At 38.5% G+C, this 18,853-nt stretch overlaps 1 protein-coding gene across 3 annotated transcripts; it reads right to left on the reverse strand.

The window, feature by feature from the left end:
• Positions 1-2,579: 2,579 nt before the first annotated feature.
• On the reverse strand, positions 2,580-17,600 carry LOC135433763 (proton-coupled amino acid transporter-like protein CG1139). 3 transcript variants are annotated; one of them, XM_064689999.1, is made up of 6 exons: positions 17,582-17,600; positions 5,885-5,964; positions 5,563-5,712; positions 3,747-4,559; positions 3,518-3,677; positions 2,580-3,454 (listed from the first exon to the last, which is right to left on the reverse strand). In XM_064689999.1, exons 3-6 carry the CDS (start codon positions 5,694-5,696, stop codon positions 3,176-3,178), a joined length of 1,386 nt encoding a protein of 461 aa, XP_064546069.1. In that variant the 5' UTR covers positions 5,697-5,712; positions 5,885-5,964; positions 17,582-17,600; the 3' UTR covers positions 2,580-3,175. The 3 variants fall into 3 exon arrangements, with proteins under 3 accessions (XP_064546069.1, XP_064546068.1, XP_064546067.1); XM_064689998.1 differs by lacking the exon at positions 17,582-17,600 and adding an exon at positions 12,546-13,003; XM_064689997.1 differs by lacking the exon at positions 17,582-17,600 and adding an exon at positions 6,464-6,812.
• Positions 17,601-18,853: the final 1,253 nt, after the last annotated feature.

Consider the following 18,853-nt stretch of genomic DNA (forward strand, 5'->3'; position numbering starts at 1 on the left):
CTTATGCCGTTTAATCAGCCAGTTCAAAGGTTGTGCATACACCTATTATGTGATTTATGCAACAGCGCTGAAATATTATCAAAGATGCAGTCAAACCAAACAGATGATGATGGCTAAACGGGCGCCAAAAGGCGCGCATATCCATAAGATACACACACACAAGCACGCGCACAGCTGTGTGTGTAGCTCTTGATGCGTTTGTTCAATCAGTAAGGCAACGGAGTCTGATTGGTTTTCAAAATTCACACGCTGAGTGCTGGTTATCGAACAACAACAGCAACAACAGCAACAACAACAGCAGAAGCAATGGCTCGTGTGTGTATCCGTCAGATACAATTTTGGACTGTGCACGAACTTTAAACTCTCACACCGACCGCTGATCGCCTTGCACGTTGGTAAATAATAATATTTCAATTGTACACACACACACACACACACACAGAAAACCATGCATATTGCGTCACATGCAAAACGCTTATCGCTTAAATATTCGATGGATACAGCGCTTGTATACTACCGCTTGTCTTCCTGTGTATGAGTGTGTGGGTATGTGTGTGTGTTGTTATCTGTGGGTGTAATTTTCTCACGGTTCAGTTTTCAGTTACTCGGACCTAAATTGCGTTTGCACATTTCCCTTTCTTATATTTCTTTTTTATTGCCCGCTCGCCTTTTCGCCAACACTTTTGTGGGTGATTACGAGAGAAATAAAAAAAAAACACACACACTCCACAGCACCTGAATAAATATCTTATCAGCGTTTCGTTTCGTTTTTCAGCACTTTATATCACATATTAATTTGATTTCTCAGCTCTTAGTTCTACACTCGCCCCTCTGAGCGCCATAAAGAAGCGTGGGAATGCGCTAAAAATTGTTGCAATTTCGAGCAATTGTTGTTGCTGCTTCCTAAGCAGTTGTTGTTATTGTTGTTGTTGCCGCTGCGGTTTGGCAGTTGACTTTTTATCACTCGCTATCAAGTGCTCGGATTGTTTGCGCTTACTGCAAATAAACATGTGTGGCAAATCTCTTGCCACTAGCCTCTGGGAAATGTCAACAAAGTGGAGGTGATAACTATTCATTATTTTCAAGGTCAAATTGATTTGAGGGCGTTGTTTGTGTTTAATGAAGATTAAGATAAACTGCTTCATTTTGGGTCTTACGAACAGAACTTTAACTGTATTGAAACTAACAATATATTAAACTGTCCAGTTGTCACAGTCGACAACTTTTGCAAAAGAAAGTGTGATAAAATATGCAAATTTTTATAAACCATTTCGCCGTTAAAAACATCCTCTAAACATTTTTGGATGTTTACTTTCACTATTCGTACTTTAAGAATTTTTTAAAAATTAGTTGTTATGACAAAGGAGCACTCTCTGCATGAAGAATTCTTCAAGCAGACATTTTGTAAAATCTTAATCTTATCTTGTATCTATATATACATCATACATATATGTATATCAGCAATTCTTTATTGTTTCCAAACTGAAGCTATATTTCCAACCGATTGTTTCTATCGGTAAAATATATTATAGTAGACCGCTTGCGACGGGCTTACAAGTATTTTAAGAATATTATGAAATTCATAGCTGTTGACTCTGGTCAAAATATTGAACATGCAATAATAAATAATAATAAAATAAAACGATACAATAATTTATTAGCCAATTCTTTCTATCGAGTTTTATGATTAATACGTCCGTTGATAATCAGTTTCTTTGATATGTAATAAGCCTGGAGTCAGCCAAGTTCGGTTAAGATATATTGAAAAACAAAAAACTTTTTCATACACAATTAATTGTTCGACCCATATCGTAAAGCATTAAAGGAAGTCTTTTTTATACAGTTGATAGGATTTTCCTTTTGCAAAAGGAGCATAACAAAACTAAGAAACGCAAAAAATAGTTAAAGCTTGAAATACAAAAATGTCTATATAGCAAAGACTCGACTGTTGATATAGATCAGAAATATATATATATGTGTAGCCTTCATAGGTAGACACATTCTGATATGCATGACAAATGTGTTTTTAAAAGCATGCCATGATTTTGGCAATTAAAGTTCGTAGCATACTTTTGAGCGGGCAATGATAGCATAGCATACTCTTAGTCAGTTGATCGTTGGTTTCGTTAGTAGTTATCAGGGTTGGTTCACCCAAATCGAGCATTTACAGACACATTCCAATTGGATAACAATTGCAATCAGTAGCAATACCCTCGAAAATGATTTGCTTCGGTTTGTTGTTGCTAAGCTATAACAGAACTTACCCATTCATTTTTTGACCATTTAAAACAATATTGATTACTAATATAAACAAAATTATATAATAAAGGCAAAGTTTGGAAAAGTTCTTAAATAATTTCTTTTAATTTATTTCTTAAATTTTTTTGTGCTCTCTAGCTCATAAAGGTTCAAAAAAATATATGTTATATAAATTTGTCATAGAATTTATGAACTCATTCAATAAAATTCGGGTATTTTTTGAAATTCAATTTTATTTGCAAATTATGCAATTGATGTCATTTTGTATAGGTATGTATATATTTGTAATATGTCATGAATAATTGAATAGGGCATAAAAATAGAGAAAATCAATGATATTTTAATAAACGAAAAATATAACAAAACGAACATTTTTTATATATGCGTGTGTTGGTGTGTGTAACTTGCTTAACTGTCTGTCTGTTTTTGTGTGTAACTAATTTAGTTCAGCTAGGAACTAATTACAACTACTATAACTACGATATATTTTGTTGTCAAAAGATCACTACGTTTACGAAATCACTTCTGGAAGAATTCTCTAACGTCAATGCCACAATTATTTATCATAATGCGGCATTGACTAAATCAAATACTTTGTTTGGATGATGGTAGATTTAAAGGGTAAGGGTTAGGTAGAAGGTAACTACAACAAAGCTGCCCGTTCTTGGCCTGAATGAAGTTAATGATATTATAACATAATTAATTTTTATGGTTTTAGTTTGAAATTTAGATGGGATTGAGTATGTGATAAGCTGGTGGATTGGGAACGTTGGAGAAAGTGTAGCAGAGGGAGAATCTTATAAAACTTTGGTTAGCCCTAAAATTAGTTAAAAACTTAACTTAGATATCCCTGTGCTTAGAAGAGTTTTATTAAAACTAATTTAAATTAAATTAGCGTAAACTTTTGGGCGGCTGCTCACTGTGCATCGCCCACATGGCCCCCGTTAAACTCAGCCTGAAACTCGCGTATGCTCACATATGTGCCCGTTACGAAGCCCACAATGCCAAACAATATCAGACCCGAGTTCTTCCACAGCCGCCACTTGAAGCGACCATAGCCAGGATCCTCATTGTACACAGCCAATTCAATAATCGCCGGCACCATCATGCCCAGCGTGCTCAGGCAGACGGCGCCAATGAGCGAGATAAATGGACCCAAATTGGGCAGCGCCACAGCAATGCCACAGCAAAGAATCTGTCGAATTCAAATTGATCAGGAGTTAATTTTTGGTAAAGTACTAACAGCAGCCAGACTTACCACCAGGCCCACACGCAATCCGTACTCGCTGATGTTCTGGCGCGCAGCAGGAATCTTGTTTTCAATTCCCTTCCACAGGATGCTGACTGGAACATAAAACTGCAGCGTAAAAGTAAAGAATATAGCAATGGCAATCATTAGCTTGACGGATTGTGCCAATCTGTGAGAAGAAGATAAAGGAAATGAGCGCTGCTATGCGAGAGACCCTTAAGTCGTTGCAGATACTCACTTGTCTTCCAGGGGCAGATTTAGCGTTATGCTTGCCTCGGTATCGGGACCATACTTGAGATAGCCAAAGAAACCGACCAGTGTGTAAAGACCAATGACCAGGCCCATGCCCAGATTGAGCACCGAGGGGCAGCCAATGAAGTGTTTGGGGTTCTTCATGTCGTTCTCCAGGGACATAACTACACCGATGCCTTCCAGGGCGAAGATGACCGTGCCAAAGAACAGTGGCCACTGCACTGGCGAAACCACGCCCGCGCGCTCAGCTGGCGCTGGCAAGTCCGTAAACATATAGACGAACGTTATGACAATGCCCACAAACATCAGAATATTGGCAATCATCGAGAAGGGCGTCAAAAACTTCAGATTGCGCACCAGACACATGAACACCAAAGGCGCAGACACAATAACAATCCACAAACGCACGCTGAGCACAGTATCCATGTAAACGCCGACCACCTGTTGCACATTGGTAGCCACAAACACCAGATAGATGCAGCAGCAACCAAGCAGATCGATCACTAGAAACGTGTTCACCATGAAGCGTATGAAGCGGGACCAGCGATTCAGCGAGGGTGGACCATCCAGAAAGGCTTGCTCGGCGACATCGGCGAACCCCATCATTGGTATCTTGCGACGCCGGCAGAGTATATGCGAGCACTTGACCAGCACGTGAACGCAGTAGGTGCACAAGGTGCCCACGAATAAGGTGGCCACTAGACCAAACCACAGACCCGCATTGGCAAAGGCCATGGGCATGGCCAGAATGCCTGAGCCCAGTGAGCCTTTCAGCAGATGCACGAAGGTTTCCAAATCACTGCGAAACGAAATTTTTCAAACATTAATTGACATAAACGCAGATAATTCAAATATCAAATAATATCTATAATATGCAAATCGGGTCCGGCTGCCAAAAATAAATATACGCAAACTTAAGTTGCATCCAAATATTTACAAAAAATATAAGAGAGAGAATATATAATAGAGAGAAGCTTGCATATATTTTTAGATACACAGACGCACACACACCGCATAATTCCAACTAACCACAACACATAATAAATAATACGAAATGAATTATTTTGTTTAGTAATTCATTCGTGAATCAATTCTAAAACGTGAACCAATCCCATTAAATCTAAACTAAAAACAAACAAAAAAAGAATCGAACGTAGTTTACCAAACCCAACTTTTGTTTGCCAGTGCACAACATGGCGCCGTGTCTGCCCCCGCCCTCTCTTTGCGATTCTCACACAGATCATCAGACAACGTTACACATTTTGCACTGTAAACTAATCGTGCAGTATTATCTCGACATTTGTGTTTTTTTTTTCGTGCTCATTTTCGCCTTTTTTTCTTATTCGTTTCTATTTGCGAATCTACTTTATTTTTAGTGTGAAAGCTTTTCAGCAAAAGTCCAAGGACAATGTCAATAAAATTGCAAATGTATTTCCGTTTTTTTTTCTTTTTTTCATTTTCGTTAAAATTACAACAAAGGCGAGCAGAGAAATCAAAGTCTAGGCAAAGTTCAATGACGTTAATTAATTAGTTAGTCATTGATTTATCTCAAACAGCCTGCAGTTGGGGTAACTATCAGCTGTTTATATAAGATAACTCGAGAACACACAATGCCAATGTTATCACAGGCACTCAATGCGTTATCCAACCCTATACTTTTGCTTAAGAATATAAAGAAAATATAGTTTGGTAGTTAAGGATGTCGTATCCTTGCATGTTGCAAGTCCTAACCCGAATATCATATACATATATCCATCAGCCTTTTTCACTTTCGTTACACTTAATTGATCGTTAATACTTACGATGTTGGGTGCTCAACTTTGCGGTGCTCGAAGGGATTATAGTGGCCGTCCTCTCCGTCATCGCCGCCTTTTTTGCGAGTCAACACCAATGGTAGGGTGGAGCCAGCCGCCTGCTGGACTGGCACATCGGCCATGTCGGAGCGAATGAATCTATCCGAGGATGAATACATTTCAAACATTGTAGTTGACGAATTGTTATCGATATTTTTGTACATTTTGCGCAACGCATGCACAAATTATCTTATGGTTAAAGTGTTTGATTCGTATGCGCGCTATAGCTACGTCGGCTACGGCATCGAAAACTAAAATGAAAGGCACTCACTTGGGCTGGCTTATGCTCGCATTGTTCCTGCTGCCATTTTTCTTCTCGCTGTCGTAGACCGTCACAACCGTCGGAATTTTCTGCAAAAGAAATCGTTGAGTGTTAGTTAGGCAATTGACTGAGTAGTCGATAAGGTGCATTTGCAAGCAGAATGCTGAGCGCAGAAGAGCACGCGCACTTATGTAAAGCAGCCAGCTGGCTGCTCGAGAGCTGCAGCTATGCCAAAAATTATTTACGTAGTTCTGAGCAAGATCAGTTCAGTTTATGGCCAGCGTGGGACGCTGAGCGAGCTTCAATGGTTACTTGTTGCTGGATTTGCAGTCACATGACCTTGACAAACACTATGCGCAATGTCAAATTTGAATGTGCATCAGCAGACACGAGTGGATCGAGCAATTTGAGTAATTCTTGTCTTTTTGCGCTGGTAAACAGAACGCCCGACAATGCAGCGTATAGAGACATTTTTTGGCAACACGCGCCGTATGCGCATTATTCAAGTTCAATAGTCAAACTATTATGCGGAAGAAGAACGTTGCGTTCACACACACACACACAGCATGCCTATGGATTCAGTCGCACCTGCTGATCCAAGCTGGCGCCACTCAACGATGTAGTCATTAATGCAGCACCGCTCGATGGTGCCGGCGGTGGACCGCCCCGTTTTAGCGACATCTTCAATCTGTGGCGACTGAGCGCTGCGCTGGATAAACGCGTTTCGCGCGATCTGGGGCCAAAGCTGCTCAGCTCGTGCTCTTGCTGCTCTGGCTTCGGCTGACGCGGAGGCAATGGCGGCTTTCCGGCGGTGGCGTTCAGCTTGAAGGCGTTACGCTTTTCGTTGTCAAGATTAAGATAAAGTTCAAGAACAATTTTTTAAACGACATGCGCGACGTTTGCACGTGCAATTCCAGTGGGACACAATACAAATCTGTTCGCGTCCACGGCCAATGTCGTCCGCTTATATGCACTTTTGTGGCCAAAATGAAAAGCGACAACTACAGCAGCCACAGCCGACACACTCAGAGAGTGGTCTGCGATCTTTTGCAAATAGCTTCAAAAATAAATAGTAGACACACGGGACACGGACGCACACAATAGCAGAACAAGCTGCAACAGAAAGGGGCGCCTTTTCAGAACTGAGCAGCTATTTAGTGACGGGTTTGTTCAGAACGAGATTTTTCGGCATCTATAGTTCTAACTATATAGATACATTGTTTGGGGTGCAGCAGCATTCAAAATGCTCGTAAATGCCGTCATCAACTGCTTGGACTACTGCTATTGTTTCCTATATATTCACACGTGCGCCGAGAGAGAGAGAGGTGCGCGCGGCTATTAAAAAAAAAAGCACCATCTCAACGAGTGCTCCCACATATAAATTGATCAAAATCAGTGCGACGCCGTAAGCGACATGATACGACTATGCCATTTGCGACGTAAATAAAATTAATGAGGAAACTGTAAATTTGCGCAAAAAATGTGCGAAAAATATTTACGGTTGCAACAACAACAGCGACATAGACCTTAATTTCTGCTTTAGTTTAGAAATTTCTATTTGTTTTATAATTTGTTTTCAAGGCGTAAATATATTATTTAATTTTTTGGACAGCGATTTGAATTTATTAGAAAATTACACCATAAATTAACAATTTACCCAATTTGTTTGGGTAAGCAAAACAAGCGCAAAAAAACTGTTGTTGAAAAAAGTTTGTTTTCCTGTTATTTATGAGATAAAGCACGAATTTCAAACAGCAAGAGACAACAATGCGTATACTTATTGCGGGCTCACAGCTCCATCTATGAACAAAAACTGCAAGCTCAGACTTAACAGCGGCGAATGCCACACAGCGGCGCCGCGAATTAGGCAACGAATTTCTCAACCGGTGACAAACAATGCATAAATTATAAAGAATTACTAACAGTATTTTTTCATGGAAATTTGGTTTTTCTCGGTTATTCACAAAACAAATAAAATATTCACCTAAGCGACGTGATACAACAATACGTATGATTATTGCAGGCATGTTTTGCTAGCGCCATCTATGAAATGTACACATAGCTGCTTCAAATGCAACACAGTTAACAGCAGCGAGTGCCACACAATTGCGCGGCGAATTTGGCAACGATTCAATTCAATGACTAAGTGAAAAGCGATGTGGAGAAATCAAACGGATTTATTGTAAACAATATAAAGTTTGTTATTGAGAAAACAGTTTTTTCAGATCTTGTAAGATATTTAGGCAAATTTTAAACAAACAGCAAGATATAACAACATTGTCTTATTGTGTGCTTGTGATGCTAGCGCCATCTATGAAAATGTAAAGCAAACTGCTACAAGCGCGCAAACCTTAACAGCGGCGAATTGGGCAACGAATTTTTAAACACCTCTTAAATATTTTTGTTTTTATTTTCTTTTTGTTTAAGCGACAGAAAATAGTAAATTAAGCAACTAAAGCTCAGACAATTTGCATCCCGCTTGAATATTAATATTTATATATTTTTTCCACTGTTTTATGTCGAATATATATTTAAAAAAAACCACAGGTCATTTTACTTATTTCCAAGCTAATGAATCCCTTAATAGAACTTTCGCAATTTGATGATTTGGATGTAGTACCTAGCTCATTTTTTATGAAATTCATAATTAAATTGTTACTGTTACACAGAGAAGAGAATAGTTCATATTCTTAGAATTTAAGACTGTAATCGTTGTATTCACGGCCAATTGGCGTGATAGAACAGCTTTGGCATATGCCAAAAGGCAACTTTACAGTTTTACGCTTCAGTTGACGTTAGTTATGGACCACAGACAATTAAATGCCAAACGCGCAAATGCATAAACAAACAATACCAAAATACAAACACAAACAAATATAAGCGCTGAGAAAGTCCGAAACTCAGAAACAAAAGAATCACAGAGTTTCTCAGTCGCATCATTTCAGAAACCTAATATACCTTATGGAGTGTTTAAGTACAGAGTATTATAATTGCATATAATCATCGCTTCATATCGCAATTTCGTACTAAAAATACTTTACGCAATAATAAGACAGCTGGACTAACAGAATTTCAGCTGCATTGTGGCGCCAGTTCATCTCAATCAGTCAGTCAGTCAGTCATTCAGTCAATCAGTCAATCAGTCAACCGTTTAGTCGCGTGCAACATTACGAGTCAGAAACTATGTACAGTGTACAGCAATAATAACAACAACAAAAATATATACATATTTGTATTGCGCTTGCACTTATTTTCCGCTTTTAGTGTGTAGGGTGTGTTTTGGGGGAGCTCTAGAATTTGTACCCGCATTCAAATGGCGTCAACAGCTACCCAAACAGCGCAAGTCGAATGAAAAGAGTGCAAAAAGTACAACTCGAAACATGTGCTCTAACGACTAACAACTGATATGGAGCTTGAAAGCGTACTGCAAACAAATTGCAAGCGCTGAGAGCGGAGCGATCAACACGTGTCGTTGGTGCGGTTCAAGTTCAATATGGTCAGAATTGCCATTAGCATTGCAAACTATGGCAAATTAGGAAATGAAGAGGCCTTGATATGGCGTAGTGCTATATCCAGATGAAAATGGAGCATAGCATGGCAACGGCAAGTCGGCAGTGTCCGACTTCGAGTTGACTTGAAACATAAGAACTTCCTTCTACTTTATGCATCAGTTGCGCTTTTTCGTCCCTTCTCTTTTTCTTCAATAACTTCGATGTGTATTGATCGATGGAAATAAATTGATTTTCCGCAAGAAAAATGTCTCTCATACATATCATAAATCTCATAAGTATTCAATATTTCAAAGCTCTTGTATCTTTAAAGAGATGATGTCTCGTTGGATCAGGATATTTATACTTTATAAAGCCAGAGCTTACTTCTGCTGCCTTTGACATACATAAGCAGAAAATCATGATACCCGGTCTTACATTCATCAGTGGAGAAACTTAATAAAGAAACTTCACAATTATTTACAAAGGGATTTACTTGTTACCCATGGAGATAGCTGTGCTATAATAGATATGTAGACACATACATTGTATGTCATAATAGCTATATATATAGTTGTACCCATGCAATCAGAAAGATGGGTAGTATGACTCTGTCAAGTATACATTATATAAGACTCATTCTAAAACAAATATTCATGCCGTTTCCGGCCCTAATATACAGTCGCACCTTTGGGAAAACGTGTTTAAATCTTTATTGCTAACTATTAAAAAACTTTCTGGTTGTCAAATTTATTAATTTGACAAATTATACATAAAAATGCTGACTAATGCATTTATAGTTATATACATTTTCGATGATCATGAGTATCTACGTTCATATAGTATAAACGACTGATAATGTTGGTAATTCATGAAACCTAATCAATATTGGATACAAATATGCTTTTGGCTTGTATCAGGTAGCTCACAACGTTTGCATTTCGATAACGATAACAAATGCTTGAAGACCAAGATAAGCAGCCGCGTGGACAAAATTTTTTTGCAACACAAAAATCTCGTTTTAATCTAGAAACGTGATGTTACAAAATTGCGCGCCAATACATAAGCAATAATTTTTCTATAAAGTGGACTCCCGCTTTTTCTGGAATGACGAAATAGCCCGTACTCAACCCTTGCACAGAAATTCGTACATTCGCAGGCGTACAACGCAGGCAGTTACATGCCTTCATGTGCATTTCTAATTATAACAGTCATGCCAGCTCCATAGTACTAGAGTTCTATAGCTCTACGGGCTCTCCATAGTTTTTTTTACTGCATGCCATTGAACTTACATAAGCGAGTGGAACAGAAACAGAAGCAGCAGGGAAATGAAATCGAAAACGGCAATAGCAGCACAAAGCAACAACAACAACAACAGCAACAACAAAAAGGCAAACAAAGCCAACAATTTGTAGTGGAAAATTTTTACAAAACTGGCTAAAATGCAAGCAACGAAATATGCATCACGTGGCCCCCACCACACCGCTGAGCGGGGAAAAGTCGCTGAGCTCAACAAAGGCAGCTTATTTCTAGCGAAAAACTGTCAGCAATCAGTCAATGCAAACACGGCGATTTATGGTATAGCCTGTTCCCCCAAAAATGTCATACGGGGCGTATGGCATCTGAAAAGCGCATTAAGGCGCCAACTATTGCTAGATAAGATAGCAAATGGGCCACACTAAAAGCATGTGCCATGCGAATGCATATACGTGTGGCATAAGATTTCAATATGCCAGCCAGAACGGGCACCAATCAGAGACAGCATTGCCAATTGAAACAGTTTCAATGTGCATGAATCGAACGCAAATCCCAGAAATTGGAGAACCAATCGAATGCTCGGCTTACCTGATGCCAGAACAAATTGTGTTGCAGTCAGGTTTCAGGTGCAGCGGCACTGATGCAATGATGCCTCATGCCTGCCATTGGGAGAGAATCACGAGAATCGAGAGAGTGCGGCGGTACGCAACGCCAATAATTGCATTTCAAGTGCTGGCAAGAGTTTGGTCACACTTCCAGAGTGCGACATGAATGCTTATGGCATGGAAAATTACCAAATGCGATCGAATTTTGCGTTGTGCCACTTAAAGAAAAGCAACGCAGCAAATTCATCGATGGCGCTTGCGCAGCAGTAGCACGGCTGAACGACTTTAAAGAGCGACTCTGCGACAGAGGGACAGACGTACGTTCCGACGGAAAGTCAGACAGACGGAGTCTTCAAGTCAAAGTACAACATTCCATAATTTTTGTGCATATTGCCACGAAATTGTAAACGCTCTGCTCAAAAAAATGTAAACCCTGAAAAATGCTGACGCAGTAGGTAGACGAAAGCCGACGTCGGCAACTATGGTCTGTTGTATGCCCTACTTCGTCCCCTATCAAGTGCCCGCACCGAATTCGAATCCCAGCCAGGCAAACATAAAAGTGCAAGGCGCTCTCGCACAGGCTGCGAGTGGAAATTTCCACTGCTCATAAACAACCAAACAACCAAACAACAACAACAGCAGCAAGAAAATTTGCTTTAGGGGCGAGGGTGGAAATCTATATGTATGTCTACGTGTTTCTCATAGCAGCAACAATAGAAGGCACACACGAAACCGAAACAAAAACATCCCCGAAATTAGACTTTAGTTTTGGAACTCCTTAATTTGTTATCATATCAAACAGAGTTAATGATATTTGCATGCGCCAATTTGACCAAAAGTCGATCAATCAAATAGGATCAAAGGATTCTTGGCGATTTAAGAGCTAACATTTAGATGAACTGATTTAAGTGTCTAAAGACATTTGATTGAGTGTGTCACATGCAGATGATTCACTGTGTCGGGGAATCAAACAAGACCTTTTAATGGATATCAAAAGTTAAGGGGAATTGGCACTGAACCAGAAGTTAAATTCGAAATTGTGTTTTAGGCAAATGTCTAGTTTAGTCAGATCGTCTGATCTTGAAGAGTAACTCTCAGCTGATAAGACGAAACGCATATCGAATATATCTAATAAGATCAGAACTGTCAATATAGAGTATATTTATGGAAATGTGCTTTGAGCTCGGACAAATCGATGTTGACTGCAAATTTCTATCCAATGCATAGCTTTAACCCCCTGAGGAGGAATGCCGAGTGGTTCGCCGATTAGCATTGGCTGGGAACGGGGTCTGTACCTTCGTGGGCAAGGTACCTACTTACGGTGTATTCCGCCGGTGCCAGCGGCGTACGTGAGTCGCTTTTGTGAAAACTCATTTTCACCGCAGCGAAAATCCTGGAGGTGGTGTCGTTATCCTGTCGGCAATGGCAACTGTCGCGCGCTTAACGTATTTAGTAAACTCTCGGTCAACGCGTTGCGGCGCGTTTTCCAGCAATTTCCAAACACTTTTTACAATACAAAATAGAATTTAATGGGGGAAATTTAATGCAAAAATTGAGACTTGATTTTCATTAATTTTGTATAAAGATAAAATGCAATATTACTAATGCAATTCTCAACGACTTGCGACCGGTCTGGTTTTGAAAAATTCAACGTATTCAACGTATTTTTTTTTAAATTTGATTTTCTTGTTCTTGTTAGCTGTCGAGGGAAATTTAAAACGTTGCCAAGACGTTGCAAAGAAAATTTAAAAGTTCTAACAACCGCACAGTTTGACAAACAGAACAAGAATGCCAACCTTCGCGTAAAAACGAGCGAGTAAAACACCCGATTTGACGATTTGACGTGCAACTGCAAGCAGCAGAGAGAGAGAGAGAAAGAAAGAGTGAGCGAGAGAGAGAGAGAGAGAGAGCGGGAGAGCGAGAGAAAAGAGAATGTGTGGCAGAGAGCGGAGAGCCCGTGTCTAGTTCCGCGTTTGATAATGAAAAGTGCAAACTTGCAACGAAAGAAAAGGAAACTTGTTTGGCTCTCATATATGGGCGTTCCGGGGACTATCCAATATTTCCACTTTAAAATCAGTTCCGCTGCACTTGGACTTATTTGGCATATGAGTCACACACTCTCTAGTTTTCCAGAGAGCACACATTACAGATAGTAAAAACAATCCGAATCAGTTATTAGACAAATCTGAGTTAGTCGAACCTAAGTGTAGACTGACAATACCCTGCAATACCCGGAAGCTATTACCGATTATTATACTGAATGTAATAAAATACACATTTCAAAGCTCATTACAAAATGTTTATCCAACCAATAAGTACCGATAATTGTTAACGTTAAACTAAATGCTAAATAAATAGAAAGACAAGGATGCAAAGTGAGAGATAGAGAGGGTAGAGACTGTTAGAGTTACACAGTAAAATATTATCCATAACTGTCTATTTAAGCAGCCCACTATAATTTATATCTTTTTGTCTAACTAGAAATATTGTATATAATATTCTTAGCACACCTTCTGAGCCCCTGTCGTCATAGGGTATAACTAATATGCAGACATTGCAGATAAGGCCATTCGATACACGGAAAAGTCTCAACAATATGCATGGCAAATAATGCGCTAATTAATTAGCGATGCCGTTAGATAAGACAGGGCCCAAAACAACAACAACAAAATAAAATAAAATAAAAGAAATAGGAACGTCGCACATCTACACGCTATGCGTCAAAGGGTGCCCACCAAGGGAGCGAACCTATATACAACTGCGCAAAACTGTGTGTGGAACGTCATGAAGTTGGATTCTCCGCTCTGAAATTGTGCTAAGGCAGAAGAGTTTCATATCACTCGCTCAATTAGCTGGCAATCAAATTGTGTGGCGTTTACCCCAAGCAAATTATTGGCAATTGATTGCCGAAAATATATAAAAAAGCAATGCAAGGGCCATCCAGACATTCAAGGCAGAATATATATATATATATATAAATAGAATTGAGTACGTTTTGGTATGTTAATCGAAATGTGTGCATGAAACAAGTGCAAATTTGAATCAATTTATGTAGGTTCTTTGCAGCGCATTTATTTATGTGTAACTCGAAACGTGCCAGCTGCGTCGGGAACGTTGCAAATATTGAACGGATACCGAGCTCGTCTAACGCTTAACCAGTGCAAAGCGGTTCGATTTGAGCATATGGAAAATTTTGTGATTTGTATTTATTATTTATCATTTTCCAAGTAAAAGTCAATTAAAAATACGAAGTCGCTTCAACTTGACCGAGCTTAGGCCTTTAAAAAGAAAAATCATTGAGAGAGCGGATTAGACAAAAACGACATTGAATTGAACTGAACTCTTCTCCTTGCATTAATCAAATTCACGAATCAAAAGAAACATATATGTTACTTAAAGGGTTGAATTGCGGCAAAGGTTGTAAAGGCGAAAGATAAATATTTTTCCGATCAGCATCAGGCTTAATTTTTTTAACCTCTTCCACAAAACAGCCCTATTGGAAGAACCACCCCAAAGTCGATTTATGCTTACAACTTGTTTGTTTTTTATCCAATTCGTCTAAAAGTAATTTTCGGACGTCTATATTATTATTAAGCAAAAACAACAAAGTCGATCAAGCCATTTGGCATGTCATATCGGCGCTACATACAAATTTCTACTGATTGATAACCGTTTTCCAATATCTATATTAAATATCAAAGTCCCTTACAGCAAGATTAAATTCAGTTTTGGTTTCTATTTAAGCCAAGCAGAAAAAAAAATTTATTTTTGATTAACAGATATTAATTCAAGTTTTGAATTATTAGTTTAATATATGTATATATATGTAATTGTCTACACAATTGTATTTAACAATTTCAAAATACGATCTTTATATTTTTTTGAAGACTTAAAAAAAAGAAAAAGATTATCTTTGTTATAAAATCATACGATCCATACATTTGAACTAGTCTGCCACCTTTTTCAAATATCCGTTACACATTCAGTTGATAAGCAAAATTATATTGCATACTTTGGTGCGCTGTGGCTACCAGCGCCACCTACCGATTACTATTGGCAAACCGTACGAAATAAAGCAACGTTTGCACTCGTCAAAATTGAGGCACTTAACGAAGTCGAAAAGCGCGCCACTTTGGCTGGACATTGCGCATACGCCCCTCAATACGTGAGTTGTGTGTTTTGAATGCGAATTATTTTTGCTTAAAAAATATGCTTAAAATTGGCTTGATTTTTGTGACCTTTGCAACGATTTAAGCACATTTTAGCTGCTTCACTTATGGGAAAACATAACCACAGAAACAAGTTGACACACTTGTAGATTAAATCAAAATCAAGTCGTACTTGAATGCTTATTTACAGCAATTCGTATCAACTGAAATTAAAATTGTAGCTGCGTGCAAATTAGTTTTAAGTTGAGCTGAAATTTAAGAAATTTGCATACAGAACAGTCAGACACATATAAATGCATTCTAAATTTAATCTGACAACCGGTTGCGCACATTTGCCACGATCATTAACAAAGTTACATTTTTTTACGAGCACAAAAGAGTATACGGGGAGAGTTCTCAATGTAAATACTTAAGTTTCAATAAACAAAAGTGTTCTTATTATTTATCAGCAGCAACGTATTACCTAAGACACGTAGCAGTTATGTATGCAAAACACGCGTGCCAAGTGGGAAACGGATTCACATTTAATGCACAACAAAATTAGTCAAAAACATTTCAATAAATTGATGACGTATTTAAAAAAAAAACCCGTATACACCGTTTTCAATGGGTTTAACCCGCAAGCTGTTGACCATCATTTAAAACACACTATCCTGCTGTGCATTTCAAATAAAGGTTACCGATCGTTGACTCAGAATTGATGTTTTCACAGTCAATAACATCCTTCACATAGCTTTCAAGTCTCACCTCACCATCAGCCGACATTTTGGTATATTATATCCTATGAGTCTGATCGCTTCCAATCGTCACAATGCGTTGAGTTCAAGAATCGCTAGAGAACTAATTCCTAGTCGACACTTTCACTCGGGAAGTAATATTGGTCAGTCGCATAACTGGGTGCGCTATTATCCGCAATTGACGATCATCAGAGTACAAAGTGCTTGGCAACTTCAATGACGAGCTTAGTTCATTGGTATTATCATTAATTAAGCAATTTCGCAATCTTAGCGCTTACAGACAGAACTCTATGCATGTTTGTACCGCCGATAACGCAGCCAACACTGAAGATCACAAGCGCCGGTGCTTGGCATGCCGCAAGACTCGTCGGGCCAGTAAAAAAAAGAAAATAGCTCAACGTGCACCACATGTTTGCTTAATTAAAAATCAATGTATTCCCCTAAACTGATTAGCCCATTTTTAGCCATTTTTAACCATTATCAGTTATCCAATTTTAAATATGACTCTACAAATAAAATTGTGATTCATGATGCTGAATCATGACATTGAACTATAAATAATGTTATATACATAATTCGAAATCTAATTGCAGCTAGGATATTTAAAAAAAAAGAGAAGTGACTAACAGCTGCAATAAGAAATGCTGGTATTTTATGAAATTTTATTTAGAGAGAAGTTATGGTATTTCTTTTAACTTAAAAAAAGCAAAACGTAGTGCTAATTTCCATAGTTACTGCCTGTCGCAAGCAGAGCAAGCTTATGAAAAATAAATAATAGACTCTGTCTCGATAACCCCTTCATACAGTCACCCTCAAGGCGTTAAGAAGTTTGTAATAAGCACACAACACTTTACGATCACAATCTCCAGTGCATATGTTTAATAACTTTGTTGCTAATAACGACTTATCAATTACATTTTGTTCTACCTTTAGTTGAGTCATTTTATTAATCCATTCAAAGCACTTGAAGGCAGCGACCCTGTTGGGTAATCAGACGGTGGAATACTGTTCTGCTACTGCCACTTCTGGGCATCATATAAGCTGTCATTAGGCAGTCCACATAACGTGAGCTGATAAGAGATACAACCGAAATGTCGTTACCATTGTTTACTGTTAGTTAACTGACGCCTCTCTGGCCCAGACGAATTATATTCAAACGTACACTGTTTGCCAACTATTTTGTATCTGTGCATTCGGCTGTTGCCAGCAAGTTAATTGCAAATTAAAGGACTCACAGATTCATTATCAGTTTCATTGATTTATATATGCCTAATACAAATTTAATAATGTCAAAGCTGGGCACACGACATTTTTCGTTTTGATTAGCTCACAATCAGCATTGATATACAATTACCAATTCATAAAAGTATCGCGCACAATCGACCACCTAATAGCGTCCGCTGATAAAACCGCTGTGTATCACAATTTTGGGGAGTATCTTAGCACTTACAGTTCCATTATTGTGTTCAGTAACTGATCCACTAATCGTAGCCAGCGTCATTTTTAATCACGTTCCTTTTGCACTTTGAATTCGTAAAACAATTAAATTAAGTATACTGCTTGTTGTGGCGACTGTTTGTTGTTTATGGGACGATTGGCGTGCACCGAATAAAAGCGAAAATCTTACAATACATTCCGTTTTAAATGCAATTTTAATACCAGTGTACTCAACAATTAAACTGAACGCACTCCAATCAAAAGCACTCAAAACTCGCTCGCAGCTCGAGTGAGCTATACAAAGGCAGCCTGGCTGTCCCAGATATACGAATTTTGTTTTGAGTCTGAGATCATGCGGAATATACATAAAATGCTTGGCAATGGCTACGGCTTAACATTAACATTGAAATTACGCCTGCCAGCCAAATGGCAATACTTGTCTGGTCTGCCACAATTTTTGTTGTTGTTTTTTAAGTCTATTTTTCTCTTATTGCAATAGTCTCAGCGCATATTTGAGACACAGACAGCGAAACGTGCGAATCGGCTCAAAAAATCCGGCAAAGTTTCTTAACTGAGCTACTGGGCTGATAAAATGGAGATAATTGTGTAGGCCAGTAAAAGCAGCGATTACCCATTGCTTATCTGGGGTGTTAAATAATAATTAGCTAACTAAAATGTTTCACTCAGATTAGTTGGAGTCGTTTCTCGCTCGCTCTTGGCATGTGGCTGCAAAGATTAAACCAACTAATTTAAAAGTAACATTCGTGTTAAACGTGCAATTGAACAGAGAGAACGAGCATGCCGAAAATGCCTGTAACTTAACTATTGTTAACATTTGAGTCATTTCCAGAAGTCAAAAAAAATATTAAAATTGAATATTTATTATAAGTAGTAATAACTCCAAGATCTAATTTGAGCTTTTTTCTTCCCAGAATCCAACCGATATTCAGCCCATGTACAGCACATGTTAAATCAAAATATTGCTTTAAAACAATGCAGCTCTCAATTCTCATTTCCCTTAATTGTGATTTTGGAGCGGCAGCAACAAATAAATCAAAATCACCCAGTTTTACAGTTTACGGTAAACCGAAAAGCGCTATGCGCAATTTTTTATGTATATTTTTTTTTAGTTGCACGCTAAATTTCTATTAAGTATATAATACGTAAAATAGTTGAGATATGAGTGTGCAACACAAATTGACAATAACAAGGTAATCATTCAATTAGGCCAGCTTATAAAACCACTTGCATATGGCAGATGAGCCAAGGGTGGCCAACAGCAAGA

The sequence above is a fragment of the Drosophila montana genome, unplaced genomic scaffold (genome assembly GCF_035044405.1).
Source record: "Drosophila montana isolate Dmon_TW-CO22-7 unplaced genomic scaffold, ASM3504440v1 contig_3218_1, whole genome shotgun sequence".
Lineage (NCBI taxonomy): Eukaryota > Metazoa > Arthropoda > Insecta > Diptera > Drosophilidae > Drosophila > Drosophila montana.